General features: G+C 55.8%; 1 protein-coding gene across 3 annotated transcripts in view; it reads right to left on the reverse strand.

The window, feature by feature from the left end:
* The window catches only part of Atp9a (ATPase phospholipid transporting 9A (putative)), a 63,117-nt gene that overhangs the window by 26,092 nt on the left and 15,120 nt on the right, over positions 1–21,905 (reverse strand). For all 3 annotated transcript variants that reach the window (XR_011365480.1, XM_069990010.1, XM_069990011.1), the window contains exons 3-13: positions 20,711–20,824; positions 19,690–19,798; positions 13,940–13,998; positions 12,673–12,724; positions 11,345–11,439; positions 9,133–9,213; positions 7,525–7,600; positions 4,188–4,264; positions 3,061–3,221; positions 1,211–1,353; positions 505–617 (exon numbers count right to left, since the gene is read on the reverse strand). Coding sequence is in view for 2 of the 3 variants with exons in the window: in XM_069990010.1 (XP_069846111.1) it covers positions 505–617; positions 1,211–1,353; positions 3,061–3,221; positions 4,188–4,264; positions 7,525–7,600; positions 9,133–9,213; positions 11,345–11,439; positions 12,673–12,724; positions 13,940–13,998; positions 19,690–19,798; positions 20,711–20,824 (1,080 nt within the window). In the remaining variant the exon portion in view is untranslated. The remainder of the gene's footprint in view (positions 1–504; positions 618–1,210; positions 1,354–3,060; positions 3,222–4,187; positions 4,265–7,524; positions 7,601–9,132; positions 9,214–11,344; positions 11,440–12,672; positions 12,725–13,939; positions 13,999–19,689; positions 19,799–20,710; positions 20,825–21,905) is intronic.

Consider the following 21,905-nt stretch of genomic DNA (forward strand, 5'->3'; position numbering starts at 1 on the left):
CATGGGTAAGCCCGGCCCTAGCTCCAAGCCTGGGAAAAAGTAAAACCAAACATTCATAGGCTTCCAATACTACCCACTCACAGGTTCCCACGCCCTATCTGGCACCAGTCCCCAGCAGACTATATTCTGCGTGGGTTTTCCAGACCCATTAGCTCTGGATGGTGATAAGAAGAGCAGGTGGCAAAGCAGACAGCTGTGGAGACTCTGGAGGAGGTGGAGGGTGTGGTCTCTGAGGCTGGGAGGGAGGGTGTTGTGGGGGGAGAGGGAGTGAGGAGGGAAAGGGTGGGCACCAGTGGAAAAGTTAAAAGGGCAGCTCCCAGGTCATGAGTTCAAGCTCTCAGTTCCAGCACAAAAAAGGGGGGTGATGAACACAAAATAGACTGCATGATGGCTATACAATTCTATGCATATACTAAAAGCCAAAGGTGAGCTTGGGTGGCCAGATTACATCTCAGTGCAACAGTTCAAGTTCGGGATGGCTCTGGGTAGGCAGACGGGCCTTACCTGGGTGTAGACACTGAATACATGGCTCTGTACTTCATCCATGGAGTCCAGGCCATAGGCCACTGTACCCAGGTGTAGCCGTTTGAAAACCATTTCATTCTGGGTCAAAGTTCCTGAAACACAAGACAGGTAAGGAACCTCACTCGGAGCCCAGGTGTCCACTCCTGCTACACCTAACCACAGTCTCCATCTTCTGAGAGTTTTAGTCCCTGGAGCATGCTAGACTTAGTACTGCTCCTGCTGAAACAGCAAGAGGGAAGGGTCCTGTCTGCATTCTAGGTTGTCATAGGAACACAACTATGCCCATTCCCCAGAGTGGCCCAGAGGCGCTGTCAATCAGAAGGCCTGACCCATTCCATTGGCCAAGAGGATCACAAATCATACACAACAAGCCAATCAGATTCTATCTTGAAGAAGCCTGATTTCCAGAGCAGAAAGAAACACTGCTTGATGATGAAGAGAGAAACCCCAATGGCAAAGCTCTACAGAGAGCACTGGGAACCTGATGCTGACATGTCTGGAATGTTCCCAGAACCTCTCCTTCCTGGTTTTCACTGATGTTTTGCAAGTCCCTCAGGATCCTTACTGTATCTTCCCTCCTCCCTGCAGCCACTAAATGGAAGGCAAGAGCAGCTTAGATGGAGTCTGGCACTCTGGTCCTTGCTCTTCTCCCCCCCCCACCCCCCCTCCCCCAGGAGGTACTCACCTGTCTTGTCTGTGAGTAAGTAAGAAATCCTGCCCAGCTGCTCAGGGATCGTGCTGGAGCGAACCACAGTCCCCGGAATTTTTGAATCCCTGCGAATCACCCAGCTGTACACGATCTTGCCCATGTCCAGGTTCACGCGCAAACTAGGTGGGCAAGCAGAGCAGAGAGGTTACCGGGTGTGGAATATAAGGCTCAGAGCAGGCAAGTACCGGACATCACACATAAAGCCCCTGGACATCTCGTAGCTACAGACGGTGTCTAAGCATGTATGTGCCCCAACACGCGAGCAGCAGGGGCTGAGGTGAGGCCAGGGAGGATGTGGCACCTGTCAGAGACACACACACTGCCACCCTCGGGGCACACCGAGCTCATTTCATTTTTTCTTTTAGTTACTGGCCCCCCAAGCCACTATATTTTTATTCACAATCCATCTATCTCCACCTCAGGAGTGCTAGAAAAATAAGTAGGTGCCACCATACCTGGTCCATTTTAGGGTGTGTGTGTGTGTGTGTGTGTGTGTGTGTCTGTGTGTGTGTCTGTGTGTGTGTCTGTGTGTGTCTGTGTGTGTGTGTCTGTGTGTGTGTGTGTGCGTGCGCGCCAGGACTGAGGCATGATGAACTCAGGGCCTGGGTATCTCCTTAGTTTTTTTACTCAAACCTGGCACTCTACCACTTGAATCATGCCTCCACTTCTGGTTTTTTGGTGGTTAATTGGAGTCTCACAGACTTTCCTGCCCAGGCTGGCTTCAACTCATGATCCTCAGATCTCAACCTCCTGAGTAGCTAGGATTACAGGTGTGAGCCACTCATACCCAGATGTAGACAGAACTTTAAAGTCTACAATTTTGCTTAGCATTAGTCCAGAAAGATTTATTTGCTATTAATAAAGAGGATCTGCTTATCTCCTCAGAGCCTGCTGGTTCGTGCACAGTCCTGGCACAGGTCACGTGGCTGAACAAACTCTTTGGCAACTGATAAATAGGCAAACAGCAAGAGATCTCAACACAAGATGAAGAGAGCAGGGAGCTGGGAAGGTGGCTCAGTGGTAGAGTGCTTGCCTTGCATGCATGAGGCCCTGGGTTCGATTCCTCAGCATCCACATAAGCAGAAAAAGCCAGAAATGGTGCTGTGGCTTCAATGGTAGAGTGCTAGCTTGAACTGAAGAGCTGAGAGATAGCACTAGCTCTAGAAATTTCAGGGGAAGTAGTATTAGGTTAATAAATACCAATCAAGCCAGGTGCTAGTGACCCACATCTCTCATCCTAGCTACTCAGGAGGCTGAGATCTGAGGATCATTGTTTGAAGCCAGCCCAAGTGGAAAAGTCCATGACACTCATCTCCAATTACCCACCAAAAAGCCCCAAGTGGAGTTATAGTTCAAGTGGTAGAGCACCAGCCCTAAGTAAAAAAAAAAAAACCTCAGGGACAGCACCCAGGCCTTGTGCTCAAGACCTAGTACCAGCATAGAAAACACATACACACATACACATATGTATATACATATCATTTACTGTGGAGAAACAGACACAAGTGCCCAGCAGTGGATGTGAGGTTAACCACACTGCCAGGCCCAGGACACAAGTAACTTCTGTGCTGGAAAGTTATGTGTGACACGCTGTTTGGCTTTTTTGTCTCTCTCTTTTATGGAACTGAGGAGGGATCTCGGAGCCTCACCCATTCTCTGCAAGGGCCCTGGCTCCAGACCGTCTTTCATTTGATTTGGTTTTGTGGCAGTGGGGCTCAGCCTGGGCTGTGGCCTGGCCCAGTGAGCTCTCCCCTCTGGGCTGCACGCAGGGCCAGCCCCAGGCCGCAGGGGCACCGAGCCCCGCCCCGCACAGCTGCCCGGCTCACCTGATGGGGATGATGTTGGAAAAGAGGAGGAGGAAGCGGATGATCTGCAGGTACCAGCGGCCGGCAAAGTGCTGCAGCGCCACCATGACCAGCGACACCACCACCAGCGCACCAAACAGGATCTTCGTGAGGCAGTTCACCTCCAAGTCAAACAGGCCAATCTGCGGACAAGCACGGCGGTCTACAGGGGCCCAGTGCCACCCACGCCTGCCCAAAGGCTCATCCTCCACCCGGCCACTGCCACACAGGCAGGGCAGGGGTGCACCCATCCCATAGCTTTGATCCGAGAACCAGGGCTCCCCAAGCCTCTGAGAAGCCCTGGTAGGGACTTTTTCTTAAAACTTAAGATTGAAGCCGGACACTGGTGGTGCATGCCCATCATCCTAGCTACTCAGGAGGCTGAGATCTGAGGATGGCTGTTCAAAGCCAGCCCGGGAAGGAAAGTCTGTAACTCTTATCTTCCAGAAACTGGAAGTGGTGCTAATGGCTCAAGTGGTAGAGCGCTTGCCTTGAGCTGAAGAGTTGAGGGACAGCGCCCAGGCCCAGAGTTCAAGCCCCATGACCGACCAAAAAAAAAAAAAAACCTTTAGAAGATTGAGACATGGATGGACCTAGCACAAACCACGTGAAGTGGGGTCAGCCAGGCCGAGACGCCACCAGCCCGCGCTTCCCTCGCCTGCGGAGGCCCGGAGCTGAAATGCCGGGGACCTGACCAGGGATGCGTCCACGCACGGCAGGGAGGACGCGCTGAGCGGGGACAGAGGCCGCAGCGCCTGCGCCTCTGATCACACAAAGCATTCATCAAGATGAAGAAAGAAGGTGGAGACCCGGGAACGCCACACTGAGCACGGTGTTGCGCTGTGCGGGGCACCGCGCCGACCTGAAACCCGCCCGGTGCGGTGGCCCGAGACCACCGGGCTCCCCGCACCCGGCTCACAGCCCGCGCCCGGGATGGCGCCCGCTCCTTGGGGCTGCACGGGTCAGCAGAAGGCAGAAGGCTCGGCAGACGGGCACCCGGCTGCTGGCCTTTGAATCTGCCCCCCCATGCACCCACCATGAGCATGCGCGGTGTCCAGACATGTACGCATACACATACATACACACACACAGCGTGACCTCTCACCTACCTTACTCCGGGGGTTCGAGGTATTCATGACGCTCCGTAGTTCTCGGCCGGTGTAAAGGACAACACCCACGACCGTCCCTGAAAGGAAAGGTCACTGCCGGCGGGCCCAGGTGACCACGCCGGGGACAGCACGCAGGCAGCGCGCGAGGACGCCCCGCCCATGGCGCAGTCACGCGCCCAGACACTGCGCGAGGACGCCCCGCCCATGGCGCAGAGTCACGCTCCCAGACGCCACGCAAGGACGCCCCGCCCACGGTGCAGTCACGCGCCCAGACACCCCGTGAGGACGCCCCGCCCACGGTGCAGTCACCTGCCCAGACACCCGCGAGGAAGCCCCGCCCATTGCGCAGAGCCACGTGCCCAGACACAGCGCGAGGACGCCCCGCCCACGGTGCAGTCACGCGCCCAGACACAGCGCGAGGACGCCCCGCCCACGGTGCAGTCACGCGCCCAGACACAGCGCGAGGACGCCCCGCCCACGGCGCAGAGTCACGCGCCCAGACACTGCGCGAGGACGCCCCGCCCACGGCGCAGAGTCACGCGCCCAGACACCCCGCGAGGACGCTCTCCCACAGCGCAGAGTCACGCGCCCAGACACCCCGCGAGGACGCCCCGCCCACGGCGCAGAGTCACGCGCCCAGACACCACGCGAGGACGCCCCGCCCACGGCGCAGAGTCACGCGCCCAGACACTGCGCGAGGACGCTCCGCCCACGGTGCAGTCACGCGCCCAGACACAGCGCGAGGACGCCCCGCCTACAGGCACAGAGCCACGCGCCCAGACACCACGCGAGGACGCCCCGCCTACAGGCACAGAGCCACGCGCCCAGACGCAGCGTGAGGACGCCCCGCCTACAGGCACAGAGCCACGCGCCCAGACACCATGCGAGGATGCCCCGCCCATTGCGCAGAGCCACGCGCCCAGACACCCCGCGAGGACGCCCCGCCCATTGCGCAGAGCCACGCGCCCAGACACCCCGCGAGGACGCCCCGCCTACAGGCACAGAGCCACGCGCCCGGACACCGCGCGAGGACGCCCCGCCCACGGGCGCCCCGACACCGCTCCCGCCCCACCCCGCCCATGAGCGCAGAGGCCACACGTTGCAGCCGTGGACGTTCCCATCCAATTCAAATCAGAGAGGCCAGCTCCCCATTCCCCAAATCACCCCATAAGCTTTGAAAGGCCACTTGTGGGCCATGGAACAGCCCCAGAGAACGTTCTCGTTGCACAAAGTTCTCTGGGGGCAGCGGCTCCTGCCGGTCATCCTAGCCACTCACGGAGCTAAGAGCTGAGAACCCCGTTCAAAGCCGCCCTGGAGAAAGCCTGCGAGCTCTTATCTCCACTGACCAGCAAAAAGCTAGATGTGGAGGTGTGGCTCAAGTAGTAGAGTACTAGCCTCAAATAAAAAAGCTAAGGGAGCTGGGCCCCGATGGCTCATGCCTATAATCGTAGCTACTGGGAAGGCTGAGATCTGAGGATAGTGGTTTGAAGCCAGCCAGGGCAGAAAAGCCCATGAGACTCTTATCTCTGGAAGTGGGCGCTGTGGCTCAAGGTGGTAGAGCACTAGCCTTAAGCACAAAAGCTCAGGGACAGCGCCCAGGCCCTGAGTTCAAGACCCCTGACTAACCAAAAAACAAAACAAAACATCAAGGCTAAGGGACAGTTTCCAGGCCCTAAGTTCAAGCCCAGGAGCAGCACAAAAAATAGAAAGGGGCTGGGAAGGTGGCTCAGTGATAGAGTGCTTGCCTTGCATGCATGAGGCCCTGGGTTCGATTCCTCAGCACCACATAAGAAAAAAGAAAAAAGCTAGAAGTGGCGCTGTGGCTCAAGTGGTAGAGCACTAGCCTTGAGCTGAAGAGCTGAGGGACAGCGCTGAAGCCCAGAGTTCAGGCCCAGGCCTGACCAAAAAAATGTGCTCTGCATGGCCCTAGTGGCTCACACATATAATCCTAGCTATTCAGCAGGCTGAGATCTGAAGATTGTGGTTTGAAGCCAGCCAGGGCAAGAAAGTCAGAGAGATTCTTTTCTCCAATTAACCACCAGAAGACTGTAAGTGGTCCTGTGGTTCAAGTGGTAGAGCGCTAGCCTTGAGCTGAAAGACAGCGCCCTGGCCCAGAGTTCAGGCCTCACAACCATACCACCCCCCCAAAAGAAAGAAAGAAAGAAAGAAAGAAAGAAAGAAAGAAAGAAAGAAAGAAAGAAAGAAAGAAAGACAGACACACAGCTATGCTTAATTAGGTAAATAAAGCGATATAAAATCACCCCCTTTTCCCCTCTTAGATTGGCAGAGCTCTGGGGAGTCCCAGCACCCCAGGCGGCTGAAACATGAACCGGAGCCATCAATTTGGGGGGTGAGAGGCATGGGGAGCGGGCACAGCGCGGAGTGGGCACAGCACACACCAGCCACGCAGAGGATCGAGCCCAGCCGAGGACCGCCCTGACCCTGACCTTGAGAAACGTCCTGCGGGGCTCGGGAAAGACCCTGGCCATGTCTGCTGGAAGGCAGCCGCCTGCCCTTCTCTCCCTCCACCTGAGGACGGCTGGAGGAAGATGCTAACCCTCGGGCGGGGCAGCTCTCCCCTCAGGGCGGGCAGCCAGTGCCACCCTCCTTCCCTTCTCCCACACCCCTGTCTTTAGACAAAGAGCAGGAGGCCATAGGAAATGGCTGGGCCAGGCCAGGAACGTCCTCTGCGGTTCTAGAGAACACTGCTCTGCCCTGAAGCAGGTGCCAGAGCAGCCGGGGTACAGAGGAAGCGGGGCTGCGCCAGGGGCTACCGCGTGGCCTCCGCTCACCGCTACGCTGACGAGGCTCAGCTTCCCGGAGGCCCCGGTGCCAGTCAGAACAAGCCCTATGGCAAAGGACGGGCACCATGAACAGCCTGCCAGGCCACCACCAAACACCGGAGTGCCAGGTGCTACACCCAGAGCCTCTGGCTGCTCAGGCCCTGCCAGACGGGAACCCTGGCTTCACCCAACAGGAAGCACAGCGGGGGGGGGGGGGGGGCGATCGTCACCAGCCGGGTGTGAAGGTTTTGACTCAGTTGCCAACTTCTGAATCTCAGAAGCGCTCCAGGCATCGTGGCTCACACTCAGGAGGATCGAGCTGATGGGAGGCCAGTGCGAGCAAAAACGTAGCAAGACCCCAACTCAACCACTAAGCTGTGTGGTGACACATGCCTCTCGTCCCAGCTACATGGGAGATGCAAGTAGGAGGATCACCATCTGAGCCCAGCCCGGACGACCACGCCACTCACAAGGGACAGAAGGGCAGTCTTCACAAATTGTTAACACCCCCCTGTGCACACGCATGTGCATGCACATGCACACACAGGACTCACCTGATGCCACAACCGAGCCAGCCCACAGCGCATTCTCCATGCCCAAACTCTCGCTGATGGGGGGGTCGCTGTCCTCCTAGACAAGACCAAACACACCGCAGGTCAGCGACAGCGGTCCCTCAGTGTCCACAGGGCACTGGTGCCAGCACCCCCGAGCTGAGTCCCAGCACTGAAGGGAGGTGGACATAATGTTGGTACAGATGCTTTCTTCTGAAACGATCTCAATGCACAACTGTTTGAGATTGAGGATGAGGAGGCTGCTGTCTAAGGGTGGAGGCTGTACCAAGGTTCTGGAAGAATCCACAGGCTACTCCCAGCCTGCTCTTCGGGATGGAAGGAGAAGGACTCAGGCAAATGCTCCCTCCAGTTACTCTACCAAGAAGGCTTAGATGTGGAGGATCATGGTTCAAAGTCAGCCCAAGCAGAAAAGTCACTGACACTCTATATCCAAAATAACCACCAAAAAAGGTGGGCTGAGCCGGTCACTGGTGGCTCACACCTATAATCCTAGCTACTCAGGAGGTTGAAATCTGAGGATCGCGGTTCAAAGCCAGCCTGAGCAGCAAAGCCCAGGAGACTCTTACCTCCAACTAACCACCAGAAAACCAGATATGCGGAGCTGTGACTCAAAGCGGTAGAGCTCTGTTCTTCAGCAAAAGAGCTCAGGGACAGAGCCCAGGCCCTGAGTTCAAACCCCCCCTTCAAGAAAAACCTGGACTAGAGGTGTGGCTCAAGTGATAGAATAGCAGCTAGGAGCAAGCAGGCTGATGCAAACACAGCTTGGAGAAACCAGAGCACAAGGCCTTAAATTCAAATCGTCCTACCTCTGCCCCCCCAAAAAAGAAGGGCTCTGCCTGATAAAACTGGTGCCCCCCGTTTAGTTGATGCCCCCCCCCAGACATAAGCATCAAACCAAGCCCATCCACCAGTGACCTTGGAGCTGTCATCTCCACGGAAATCCCTGGGAACATCAGTTTTAATATGAGTTTCTAACACCACAGAAATATTCCTTAAGGTCAAAATAAAACCCAGAAGCACAGCACCGAGGTGCTGTGGCCTGGCCTTGTGGCTTCAGGAAAAGGAAGACAGGGGTGGGAAGGTGGCTCCGTGGTACAGTGCTCGCCTAGCATGCATGAAACCCTGGGTTCGATTCCTCAGTACCACATACACAGAAAAAGCTGGAAGCAAAAAACAAAAGCAGCTCAGGGACAGCGCCCAGGCCCAGAGTTCAAGCCCCAGACTGGCAAAAAAAAATTTTTTTAAGCTCAAGGGGTAGAGCCTCAGCTCAGCCTCGAGTGCAAAAGCCAAGCAAGATCACAAGGTCCTGAGTTCAAGCCCCAGTACTGGCACAAAGAGTAATCATCATCATCAAAGTAGCAGACAGGGTATGGATGCCAGGAGGGAGGACAGGCCTGGAGCAGGGAGCACCGGGTCCCCTTCAGTGTCCACGTCCGCCATGACACGCTGAGCGCTCTGGATCCGGGCTGCCCCACGGCTCCGAGAGAACCAAGGGGCCACTCAGCCCCACGTGGCCAAAACCACGCTCTACCAGAGAACCCGCACCCCGTCCCCACAGCCCACACACCTCACCACACTCTGCAAACTTACTCTGTTAAAAGTCCCCACGAAGTTGTGAATGTCGATGTTTGGCTCCTCTGCGTAGACGTACGCCCGGATCTGCAGCAGGTCCTGTTCCACACACGCGCACGAGACACAGTCAGAGCGAAGGACAGAGACACAGACCACACAGACGGGCGGCACACAGTCAGACCGCAAGGAAGGGTGACACACAGTCCACACCGGAAGACAACACCGGATGGGGGACACCACCTGCCAGGCAGCGTTTCAGAAGACAGCTGGAACTTTTCCAAAGTACTATGTTTCCCAAGCAAGCTTCCAGAATGGGAGGGCAGGAGAAAGTCCTCCCCCCTCCGTCAGCTTGGAAGTTGCTGCTCAGGACGCTCGGGGACCCTGAGTGTCCATGGGCGGCCGCCGCCAGGGGCCTGCTCACACGCGGGCCAGGCGAACTAACGCCGACGCCTGCCTGAAAAGAACAGCCCGGCCACGTCCCGGCCTCACACCAGGAGCTCCAGTCATCTGTACTCGCATTCAGCTACTCATTCGTTCATTCACACCTGCGACCGTTCACTCTCGCACCCACGCAAGCATTCACAAGTCTCACATGCAATGCTGCACCCATGCATCCACACATGCATGCATTCACTCACGCACCCACACATGCATTTGTTCACTCACGCATCCACACGTGCAACCATTCACTCATTCACACGTGTTCATTTGCTCTTTCATCCTCACATGCAGTCATTCATTCATTCACACATGTATTCATTCACTGTAGCGGTGGGATAAAACCCAGGCCCCCTACATGCTGGGTACGCACTGGGTGATACCCTAATCCTGTAGAAGCTTCCTTCTGCCTCTTCTTTTAAAGCAGGGTTTGTTCAGAGGAAAAAGGAAAGCAGGGTGGTGTCACTAGATGCATCTTATTCAAGATAGCTGTGGGGTGTGGCAGGCTTTCCCAGCTCTGGAGAGCCTGAGGCCCGAGGACTGTGCGTTTGAGGTTGGCCTGAGCTCTTGGACAGTGGGACCCTGCCATCACTAACAACCGGAAATGCCTAGCTCTGGAACTCCTGGTTTAAAAGTCAATCTTGCTGGGCGCCGGTGGCTCACGCCTGTCATCCTGGCTACTCAGGAGGCTGAGTCTGAGGATCACGGTTCAAAGCCAGCCATGGGCAGGAAAGGCCGTAAGACTCTTTTTTTTTTTTTTTTTTTTTTTTTGTCGGTCGTGGGGCTTGAACTCTGGGCCTGGGAGCTGTCCCTCAGCTCTTCAGCTCAAGGCAAGCGCTCTACCACTTGAGCTACAGCGCCACTTCCGGTTTTCTGGTGGTTTATTGGAGATAGGAGTCTCACGGTTTCTCCTGCCCGGGCTGGCTTTGAACCGTGATCCTCAGATCTCAGCCTCCTGAGTAGCTAGGATTACAGGCGTGAGCCACCAGCGCCCGGCTGTAAGACTCTTATCTCTAGTAAACCACTAGAAAACCAGAAGTGGCACTGTGGTTCAAGCGGTAGAGCGCTCGCCTATGAGCTGAAGAGCTCAGGGACAGCGCCCAGGCCCAGAGTTCAAGCCCCATGACCAACAAAGAAAAGTCAGCCCTGATTTGGGGGTGGGGGAGGAACCTCCCTGTCATCACCATGAAAAATGGGGAGAGGGAGGCCAGCCCCACGCTGCAGCCCCAACCCTGTGCACTCAGTCCTCACGGGACAGCTCCGACTGTGACCTTCTCTCTTCCAGACCACGCTGGTGGGGATTGGGGGGGGGAGGGGACAGGGGACAAGGAGGGGGAGACAAGTTGTGGGGGGGAGACAAGGGGCGGGGGGGGGTGTCTCTGCATCTAAAGGACCTTTGGCCAACTGCAAGGATGCCGCAGGGGGGGTTCAGGAGGGAGCGCCCAGGGCGGTGAGCGCCGGCTGGCAGGTCGCAGCCTCCTCTGTGAGGTGACACGGTGCCTGCGGCCAGGCGGACACCAGGAACAGCGCTGTGCCCTATTGCAGAGGAAACCAGGGGGTGGAGGAGGGGGCGGGGACGGTGGGGGGGGTCAGGGCCTCAGCAGTGTGGACAGCTTGCCTGGACGGAAGCAAGGAGCCCGGGCCTGCTGGGAGAAGCCGAGCCTCTGGAGGCAGGCGCGGGGCACGGTGTCTGCAGCTGCCGGGCATCATCACCCGCACACGCGCCTTCGCGCACCTCCAACCCCACCTCTGCACCAGCCCTGCCGCTCGCCGCAGGTCCCCCACTACTCACGGCAGCTGTGGGCAGCCGCTGCGTGCAGGCCACAGGAAGGCGCAGCTTCCAGTCCGTCTCCCCGTCCAGCTGGTCCGTGCGCAAGAAGCAAGACCCTGGGAGGGAAGCGGGGCCCCAGGCGGCCGCTGAGAGCCCAGCCCACCAGCCGGCGCCCGGCGCCCACGCCTGCGATCCCAGCTACTCAGGAGGCTGAGATCGGAGGATGGCGGTTTGAAACCCAGCCTGAGCATAACCCAAAATGTTCCAAAATATGAAACCAATTTGTCACCAACACGACTGATATCCTGAATGGAAGGCACATGACTCGTTCAGCCCCATGAATAAGGTAACTGGGACGTCTCATTATATACATGCAAATATCGCAAAAAAATTGTTTTGATAATCTAGATCCAGTGTCAGGCAGTGGTGGTGCACGACTCAGGAGGCTGAGATCTGAGCTGTGTAGGTTCAAAGCCAGCCTGGGCAGGAAAGTCCATGAGACTCATCTCCAATGAACCACCAAAAAGCCAGAAATTGAGCTATGGCTCATGTGGTAGAGCACTAGCCTTGAGTGAAAAAAGCTCAGCGACAGCATCTTCGCTCTGAATTCAAGCTCCAGGACCAGCACCACAAAAAAGTAAGGCAGGTTGGGTGCCAGGGGCTCACGCCTGTCATCCTAGCTACTCAGGAGGCTGAGATGTAAGGATGGTGGTTCAAAGCCATCCTGGGTGGGAAAGTCCCTGAGACTCTTATCTCCAATAAACCACCAGAAAACTGGAAGTGGTGCTGTGGCTCAAGAGGTAGAGAGCTCGCCTTGAGCTGAAGAGCTGAGGAGCAGCGCCCAGGCCCTGAGTTCAAGCCCCACAACCAACCAAAAAAAAAAAAAAAGGCAGGCAGCGAAGCCGTAAGGGGCCATGTCTGGTGGAGAAAGCCTCTCCAGCAAAGCTGGTCAGGAAGCGCTCCGTCGCTCATTCCCACCTGCCTCCAGAGGGAGTGAATCCACAGCCAGCCGGGAGTGTGTGAGGTGGCGCTCTGTCCTTTGAACCATGCCCTGGCCCTTGTGTCTTTTGGAGGCCTTTCCCCAATTGGCCACCTCCCACCAGGGTGCCAAGAGCAGCCCAGAGACGAAACCCAAACTCCAACCGCAGGTCCCCATCTGCCAGGCCTGCACGGAACCCCACAAACACCACGGTCCAGTGTAAAAACCCACTTGACCCAGAGGACATCTGGGCCACGCCTCCACCCCTCCAGGGCGTCCCACACGGACTGCCCACACATTTTCTACCGGCCACCTGGCCCAACGCCCACGGGCAGGCAGAGGCTATTTTGATCTGATCTCGAACAGTTACCATTTTTCTCTGACGTCCTTAGGAACACCATGTCAGCAGGGACCCGCTGGTTCTGTGGGGTAAAGAGAAAGTCACTGGGCGCACCCCGGGGGTGGGGTGGGGTGGGGTGGGGTGGGATCTCTGCCTTTCTTAAAAAGACAAATGTGGCAGCTGGTTTTGTTTGGAGTCTAAACAAGCATGCAGGCTGCCAGCCTGGATGACAGCCCCCCCACCTCATCTCTCCCAAAGCTTTCCTGTTTCAGTCCAGCCAGAGGGTGTGAGGGAGGGGCACACGCTCCCACAGCTGGCCTTGGACAACTTTCCAGCTGGTTCTTGGGCTCCGGGGGCCATTTAACAAGGATGTCAGTAGCAAGAAGCAACAACCACCACTCTAGGGGAAGGAGAAGGCTCGCAGGAGACCCCTTGTGGTCACAACCAGAATTGCACATGGGAACTCAGGCCTGGGCCTCCAGGGTCCACATTCCCTCTAACCAATCTTAAGCTCTTGGGTTGAATCCTCTTAAAAGAGCATGGTTCACCACGGGGGAGGGGGGCACGCTGGTGGCTCCCACCGGTCATCCTAGCTACTCAGGAGGCTGAGATCTGAGGGTCATCGTTCAAAGCCAGCCTGAGCAGGAAAGTTCCTGAGACTCTTATCACCAATTAATCAGCAAAAAAAAAAAAAAAGTGCTACTGTATCACACAATGGAAATGTTTGCTGAAGTAACAAATATTAACACTGTCACTTTTTTTGGGGGGGGAGGAAGGTCGGTCATGGGGCTTGAACTCGGCCTGGGCGCTGTCCCTCAGCTCTTCAGCTCAAGGTTAGCACTCTACCACTTGAGCCACCACACCACTTTGGGTTTTCTGGTGGTTTATTGGAGGTAAGAGTCTCATGAAGCCAGGCGCCAGTAGCTCACTTGTCATCTTAGGCTATTCAGGAGGCTGAGATCTGAGGATCCTGGTTCAAAGCCAGCCCAGACAGGAAAGTCCTTGAGATGCTTATCTCCAATAAACTACTCAGAAAAGGCCAGAAGTGGTGCTGTGGCTCAAGTGGTAGAGCACTAGCCTTGAGCCAAAGCCGCTCAGGACAGCGCCCAGGCTCTGAGTTCAAGCCCCAAGACCAGCACCAAAAAATAAAAAAGGACAAAGAACGAAAAAAGGAAATATGTTTATGTTTGTCTCATCCCAAAGCACGATCTAATTCATCTTGGAGACCACTCCCCAGCCAGGCTCTACCCACGAGGTTCCCGCACAGCCGTGGCGGCCAGCCGAGCCCCCTGCTCACCTTCTCAACGATGATCAGATCCCCCACCTGGATGTTGGAACTCTTCACCTTCACTGTCCCTGGAGACAACAGGAGCGAAGCAGCCATCACTAGCCTGGCTCCTGTCCAGGCAGCCTGCTAGTGGCCGTGAGCACACCTGGGCAGCTGGACATAGAGCGGGCGACCAGCTCTGCCCACCAGCGTCAGCTGCCCCAGGACCACAGCACTGCCCCTACCCCCCCAACCCCCTAGCACCACCCCATCCCCATCCCAGCCCTGCCCCCACCCCCCACCCCAGCCCCAGCACCACCCCCATCCCCCTACCCCACCCCACCCCCAGCACCACCCCCATCCCCCTACCCCACCCCACCCCCAGCACCACCCCCATCCCCCACCCCAGCCCCAGCACCGCCCCCACCCCCCACCCCAGCCCCAGCACCGCCCCCACCCCCCACCCCACCCCCACCCAGCAAAGGGCAGGGGATAATGAACATCGAGCTAGAAAGACTGCCCGGCACCAGTCATCCCAGCTACTCAAGAGGCTGAGATCTGAGGACTGAGATTCAAAGCCAGTTCTGGCCAGAGAGTACATGAGACTTATCTCCAATTATTATTATTGTTGTTGTTATTTTTATTATTATTTGGCCAGTCCTGGAGCTTGAACTCAGGGCCTGGGCATTGTCCTGAGCTTCTTTTGCTCTTGAGCCACAGTGCTACTACCAGTGTATGTGGTACTGAGGAATGGAACCCAGGCTTCATGCATGCGAGGCGAGCACGCTACCACTGAGCCACCTGCGCAGCCCTCCCCAATAAATTTATAAAAAGCTGTCTCAAGTGGTAGAGCACCAGCCTTGACTGAAAGAGGGAAGGACAGCTCTCAGGCCGAGTTCAAGCTCCACGATGTGTGTGCACGTGTGTGCGCAGGTACACGCACACACAGATAATAAAAACCTCACTGTTACGGGTTCCACAAGGTTTGACTTTAACCTGTTTTGTATTTGCCTAAACTTAGTTGCCATAGCAGCAAGCAAACTGGCGCCCAAGGTGGGTTCAGACACAATGGAGTTCTCAAAAGTACGGGCGATGGTCGCGAGCTGCCCTCCCCGCGCCCCACGCCACTCCCGTGGGAACTCCACACCCAGCAAGCACCCCACCTCCAGAAAACGCCATGCTGACCCTGAGGAGGCGTGGAGCCTCGGGCTTCATTACCTCTGGGGCTCTCTGGTTGGAGACCCTCGCCCACCCGCCCTTCCTCCCAGGACCCCCGTGAAACCAAAGTCACGGCCACTCAAGTTCCTCCTGTGAATCAGCAGCTCTGCAAACAACCTGCACAGTCTGGCCTGCTAGAATACGGGGCAGACAGAGCCAGGCGGAGCGGCTTAGGCATAACCACAGGAAGACACCCGCAGCGATGTCCCCGGGCGGCTCCGCTGGTCAGATCCCCGGGTGTGACTAGGGCATGGGGAGAGTGAACCGCTCCATCTCTTCCACCAGGGGGCAGCAGTGGAGGGCAGGCACCAGAAAGGAAGGTGGCGTGGGCCCAATGACCCCTGAGCGCGCTTCAACCTTCCCAGTATGAATTCACACCTCATCTGCTTTTATTATTCCCCCTTCCGCTGCTGTGATTACACATCCTGAGCGCCTATGTTTAAATTATCACTAAACAATCGTGCATAAAATATATATGTCTGTGTGTCTGGGAGCCAGACAGACAACAAAACGGGGGGGGGGGGGGGCTCTCAGTGCGCGCTAACCCCTAACTTGCCCTCCGATAGCTCTCAGATCCCCCTCCCTTTCTCTTTTACAGTAAACACCAGATTGCCTTTCTAATCAGAATGAAAGTAGTGAAATGGATTCCTACTTTCTAAGCAACGAGGCCCAGATTTCCGCCCCTTTTCTAAAACTGTGCCCTGCTCTACAGCCAACACTGGAACTGTGCTGTTCCACTCCACAAACCCCCGTGCGTGTGCATGCGTGCGTCCGTGTGTGTGTGTGTGCGTGCTCGCGCGTGTGTGTGTGTGTGTGTGTGTGTGGCAGAGCCGGCGCTGGGCGGCCCACCTCGCACGCACGCACCAGCCCACCTTGCTGGGCACCTGTGCGCTCTTACCATCGGCGTTTTGGAGGAGAGGGGACAGAGTGACAGCTTCAACAGAGACCCCAGGCCCCACTACCACACCAGCGAAGGGCGCTGACCATACTGCGAGACACTGTCTCGTGTATTATGTTTTTGGTCATCAAAAGAACGTCGTTCAGGTCTGGGAAGGTGGCTCAGTGGTAGAGCACTTGCCTTGCATGCCTGAGGCCCTGGGTTCCATTCCTCAGCACCACATAAGCAAAAAGAAAAAAGCCAGAAGTGGCGCTGTGGCTCAAGTGGTAGAGCGCTAGCCTTGAGCTGAAGAGCTGAGGGACAGCGCCCAGGCCCAGAGTTCAGGCCCCACGACCAACCAAAAAAGAAAAAAAGGACAAAGCTGGAAGAATGGAGAGGCAGTGGATCTGATACCTCTGTTCCGCCACGCCATGGGCGTGTGCCACCAGCCAGGCAGCAGGCTAAGTGCGGGCATGTTCCTGTGGGAATGCCCGTGCTGGAGGGAAGGAGGAGGGGGGCTGCGGGGTCAGTGGCAGAGGCCGGCCTGGCCATGAGACCTGGTTCTATCTGGGTGGGGGAGAGGGAGAAGTAGACAGGGAAACTCTTAACGTAGTAGGCAGAGCACTGGAAGTGGAGCTGTGGCTCAAGTGGTAGAGCGCCCGCCTTGAGCTGAAGAGCTGAGGGACAGCGCCCAGGCCCAGAGTTCAAGCCCCACAACCAACAACAACAAATAAGTAGGCAGAGCTATGCATGCGTGTGTATGCTTGTGTGTGTATGTGTGCCCATGTGCGTGTGTGTGTGTGTGTGTGTGTGTGTGTGTGTGTGTGTGTGTGTGTGTGTGTGTGTGTGTGTGTGTGTGTGTGTGTGTGTGTGTGTGTGTGTGTGTGTGTGTGTGTGTGTGTGTGTGTGTGTGTGTGTGTGTGTGTGACGTGCCAATCCTAGGATTTAAAGTAACTCAGGGCCTAGGCGCTGTCCCTGAGCCACATCTCCACTTGGGACTTTTGGCTGGACAACTGGAGATAAGAATCTCACAGACTTTCCTGTCTGGGATGGCTTCGAACCGTGATCCTCAGATCTCAGCCTCCTGAGGAGCTGGGATTACAGGTGTGAGCCACCATCACCTGGCTCTAGCTGACACATAATGTGTCAGCAGCCATCAAGCACTGACAAACCCTCTACAAACAGTTGGGAAACTGAGGCACAGCTGCGGAGGGCTAACAAAGTACCAGAGAAAGACACGGGCAGCGCCTTACTGAGCCCTCCCTCGGCGCCTCACAGGGCTTGCGGGGACCCTGGGCCAGGCAGGGGAGCTGCGGTCCAATGGCTGCGTCGCTGACCCCCAGATCATGGGCGAGCCCTACACTGCTCGGCTCTCTACCTCACACTAATTTTAACAGCATACACAGCTGTTCAGGAAGGGAATACAAAGGCCCAGGAAGAGGCGGCCTGGCCCCAGGGAGCCCAGCTCTGCACCCTGGACGCCCAAGTGCCCCCTCCCCAGGGTGGAGGGATTTTCAAGAATTTTGACAACGGCAAGTGACAAACTCACAGATGAGATTTTCATGAACATGAAGTGGAAGAAAACAACACAACACCCGCCACGGCCACAGCCCACATCGTGACAGATCTCATTCTCTGCTCCTGGCTCTCGGCTTTGCTGCGTGCAGGGCGCTGGGAGGGGAGCGCGAGCGAGGGAGCGAGCCAGGGCTGGGGCTGTCTGTCTCCACGCGCAGCTCTCCCCGCCCGGCGGCACGCATGACGGCTCCGGCATAAGAACAGCTTGTCCGCCTCGGGGAGAAGCCATGTGGCCGCCCGGGCCTGGAAACAAGCCTGTCCCCGTCCCACCCCCAAAAAGAATGCTGCTCACATTCGGGGGCGCTCTCCTGTGGGGTCCGTCTTTGGCCCTGAGCACCTCCAACTCTGCTTCTGCCTTGCACCCGACACGGAGCACCGGACACGGAGCACCGTGACTGCTGGCGACAGCTGCCGGCCAGCTGTGTGACCACTCCAGGGACGGATTCCCCCCGCCTCCCACCCCACCCCCCGTCCTCCGTGGGCGACTGGCAGGCCACGCAGGTTCTGTTCCTGTGCACACGGATGTAACCCTAACTACTCTGGAGGGAGAGATCTGAGGATTGCAGTTCAAAGCCAGCCCTGGCAGAAAATTCCCAGAAGTAAAGCTGTGGCTCAAAGTGGCAGAGTACTAGGCTTGCACAAAAAGAGCTCAGGGACAGTGCCCAGGCCCTGAGTTCAAGCCCCACAATTGGGGGCGGGGGAGGGGGGAAAGCTCTTTAGCTCAAGGCGAGCGCTCTACCACTTGAGCCACAGCGCCACTTCCAGCTTTCTGGTGGTTCATTGGAGATCTGAGTCTCACAGACTTTTCTGTCCAAGCTGGCTTTGAACAGTGATCCTCAGATCTCAGCCTCCTGAGTAGTTAGGATGACAGGCGTGAGCTACCAGCGCCCAGCTTATAATAACAATTTTTAAAAATTAATGCAAAAGGGCTGGGAAGGTGGCTCAGTGGTACAGTGCTTGCCTTGCATGCATGAGGCCCTGGATTTGATTCCTCAGCACCACATAAGCAGAAAAGGCTGGAAGTGGTGCTGTGGTTCAAGTGGTAGAGCGCTCAAAGAGCTGAGGGACAGCGCCTAGGCCCTGAGTTCAAGCCTCTTGATTGAGAAAAAAAAATTAATACAAAAAATAAGAGTGCTGATCTCGACCATGCCCACGGTGCTCCACCCCTCATTATTGGCTCAGTGTCGAGACATTTTTCCTAGAAGGAAATTGACCTCAAAGCTTTAAACCATATTAGGAAGCAAAACCTGAAACCACAAGACAGGTAGCTGTGGCCCTGGCTCACCCACCAGCAACCTCAGCTTCTATCTATCTATCTATCTATCTATCTATCTATCTATCTATCTATCTATCTATCTAATCTCTTCCAGAGTCCTCCATTTCCTAAAGGCTAGACACCATTTTCATTCCTCCAGGCCTCTCCCTCCCCAAATAGTATTCCTCCTTGAGGGTCGCTGGCAACCCAAGGACAATCATTATCTACTGCAGCCAGGTTACTGGTCAACGATGCCCTTTGACTCCCAGTGCAAACTAAACTCTATGGTAGTTGAAAACAGAAATCAGCTTTGGCTGGGTTGCTGTGGGTTTCTCCAAGCTTAGATTCTGGCAAGTTTGTTGTTTGTTTTTAAGTTCTACTATTGAAAATGTGTGCTGCACCTGAGCCCTGCAGACAGTCCTGAGGAAAGACTATGGGCTCACTCCTGCCCCAGGTCAGAAGACAAGACCCCAACTCCTCTGCTTGGATGATGTAATAAGATGCCTTTTCACAGAGGCTAGATTTGGGCAAAAGGAAGGCTGTGTGCCTAATCCCTGGTAGAAAAGGAACTTTGAAAACTGTTTGGGCCAACACGTGCACAAGGGGCCTTCTCTACCCTCCTTCCAGAAAGCACACAGAATTTAACTCCAGGCCCAGCACAAGTGATTGGACAGGACTAGCTCTCCAGAATTAGTCCCACCCAGTCTACCGTCTGGCAGCTCCCTCGCCCCTTCCCCCTGCCCCCCAGGCTCCTGGGTGTCCCTTCTGCACCCACCCCCACCCCCACCCTGAACTCTGCTCCCTGGAAAGTCAGTGGGCAGCAGCTGAGCCCCCGGAGCCCGGAGGCTGACCAACCTCTGGCTGTGAGCCTGCTGTAGACTTGAGAGTTCACATCCTTGTCCCGCACACAGCACCGCACCTCCTCCACAGCCTCTCGGATGATGGTGACGGCCAGCACGAAGCCCTGCAAGGGACCAGTGGAACCATGAGCTTAGAGCTCTGTGTTCTGCGGGGCTCAGGCATGTGGGAACTTCCCACAGTACCCCCAGAAACGCTCCTCCATGTCCTGCCCTGCCGTGACCCATTGTAATCCCATGTAATTCCCTCTCACTCAGTAATGTGTGTGTGTGTGTGTGCATGTGCTTCTAGTACTGAGCCTTGAACTTAGGGCCTTGCATTCTCACTTGACTTTTTCACTCAAGGCTGGAGTTCTACCACTTGAGCCACAGCTCCATTCTAGCTTTTTGCTGATTCATTGGAGAGGAGTCTGGGCTGGCTTGGAACTAAAAATCTTCAGATCTCAGCCTCCTGGGTAGCTAGTGTGAGCTACTGGAACCCAGCTTGATTTTTTTTTTTTTTGAGACAGGTTTGCTATATTGCCCAGGCCAGCCTCAAATCAAGAATCCCCCTGCCTCCACCTCTCCACCTCCCAGGGCTGGGATTACAGCAGTGAACCACCACGCCTGGCTCCTCTCGGTCTCTAAAGGTTGACAGCTCATGTGAATTGGCCCCGCCACTCTCCTGGGGGCTGCTGTCCAGGAGGCCCCTTTGTATCCCTTTCTGGTTGAGGACAAACCAGTTCCCACAACTTCACTCTGGAAGTTCTGGGCCTAGGATCCCTCACCCCACATCTGTGTGGAACACTCTTCCTCTCTTTCTTCTGTCTCCAAGCAGCTGGTCTTCAAGGGATAGCCCATCTTCCTGGGATAGCCCATCTCCCCTGGGATAGCCCATCTCCCTGGGATAGCCCATCTCATCACCAGTAACCTCATTTTATTAGCTCCATTGCACTTGTCACAAACTGAATGGAGTTGCCATCTATCTCCTACAACATGTGCAACCCCGAGGCTGGAAGAAGGCAGGCCCAGCTACTCACCAGAGGGACCCAGTAGGTATAGAGTGCACCCAGTCTCATCTCAGGTACAAACTGGGAACAGGCGAGAAGCAAGAAGTAGAGGTTGAAGAAGTACTTGAACTGGTTGAACAGCACCTGGAGGGTAGAGAGAGCCAGGGAGGGACACTGGCACACATTGCTAGATGGGTGAGCTTTGCCAGGTGTAAAACACCTGCACATACAAATGCCACTTATGTACCGCTTTCCACACAAAGCTTAAACAGCTCCATAAGTTCCTTAGAACACACACAAAGAGCCATTTGCAAAAGTAAATCCTGCTAACCATGGTGACTCTACACAGAAAATTCAGGATTGTAACTACCAGAGGGGAGGCACACAGGAGAAGTCAACTGTACCTGGCATGTTTTCTTTCTTTCTTTCTTCCTTTCCTTTCCTTTCCTTTGTCTATCTTTCCTACTCTCCCCCCCCCCCCCCCCGTTCCTCCTTTTTCTTTTTGGCAGTGCTGGGATTTGCAATTGCCAGGCAGATACTCCACCACATCTGCAGCCCTCTCATGTCCTTTTTTTTGGGTCAGTTGTGGGGCCTGAACTCTGGGCCTGGGCACTGTCCCTCAGCTCTTCATCTCAAGGCTAACACTCTACCTCTTGAGCCACAGCGCCACTTCCAGTTTTCTAGTGCTTCATTGGAGATAAGAGTCTCACGGACTTTCCTGCCTGGGCTGGCCTTGAACCGCGATCCTCAGCTCTCAGCTTCCTGAGTAGCTAGGAGGACAGGCGTGAGCCACCAGCGTCCGGCTCATGTCTGTTCTTAAACTATAAATCTTGCTGGGCACTCGTGGCTCACGCCTGTCATCTTAGCCAATCAGGAGACACAGATCTGAGGATCACGGTTCAAAGCCACCAGGACAGGAAAGTCCATGAGATTCTTGTCTCCAACTAACCACCAAAAAGTCAGAAGTGAAGCTGTGGTCAAGTGGTACAGTGCCAGCCTTCAGCAAAGGGACAGCACACAGGCCCTGAGTTCAAGCCTCTGCACTGGCAAAATACAATAATGATACTAGAACTTCCCTCTCTAGATGCTGTCATTAAAGTTTTTCCTCCACTTTTGCTTGCCTACACTGAGCATGCATCTCATGGCAAAGGGGAAAAGTGAAGCCCTGCTGTTGCTCTTTCTGACAGCTGGTTTAGGACACTAGATCCCCAAGACCTTTTTCACT

The sequence above is a fragment of the Dipodomys merriami genome, unplaced genomic scaffold (genome assembly GCF_024711535.1).
Source record: "Dipodomys merriami isolate MVZ:Mamm:240054 unplaced genomic scaffold, mDipMer1.0.p SCAF_39, whole genome shotgun sequence".
Lineage (NCBI taxonomy): Eukaryota > Metazoa > Chordata > Mammalia > Rodentia > Heteromyidae > Dipodomys > Dipodomys merriami.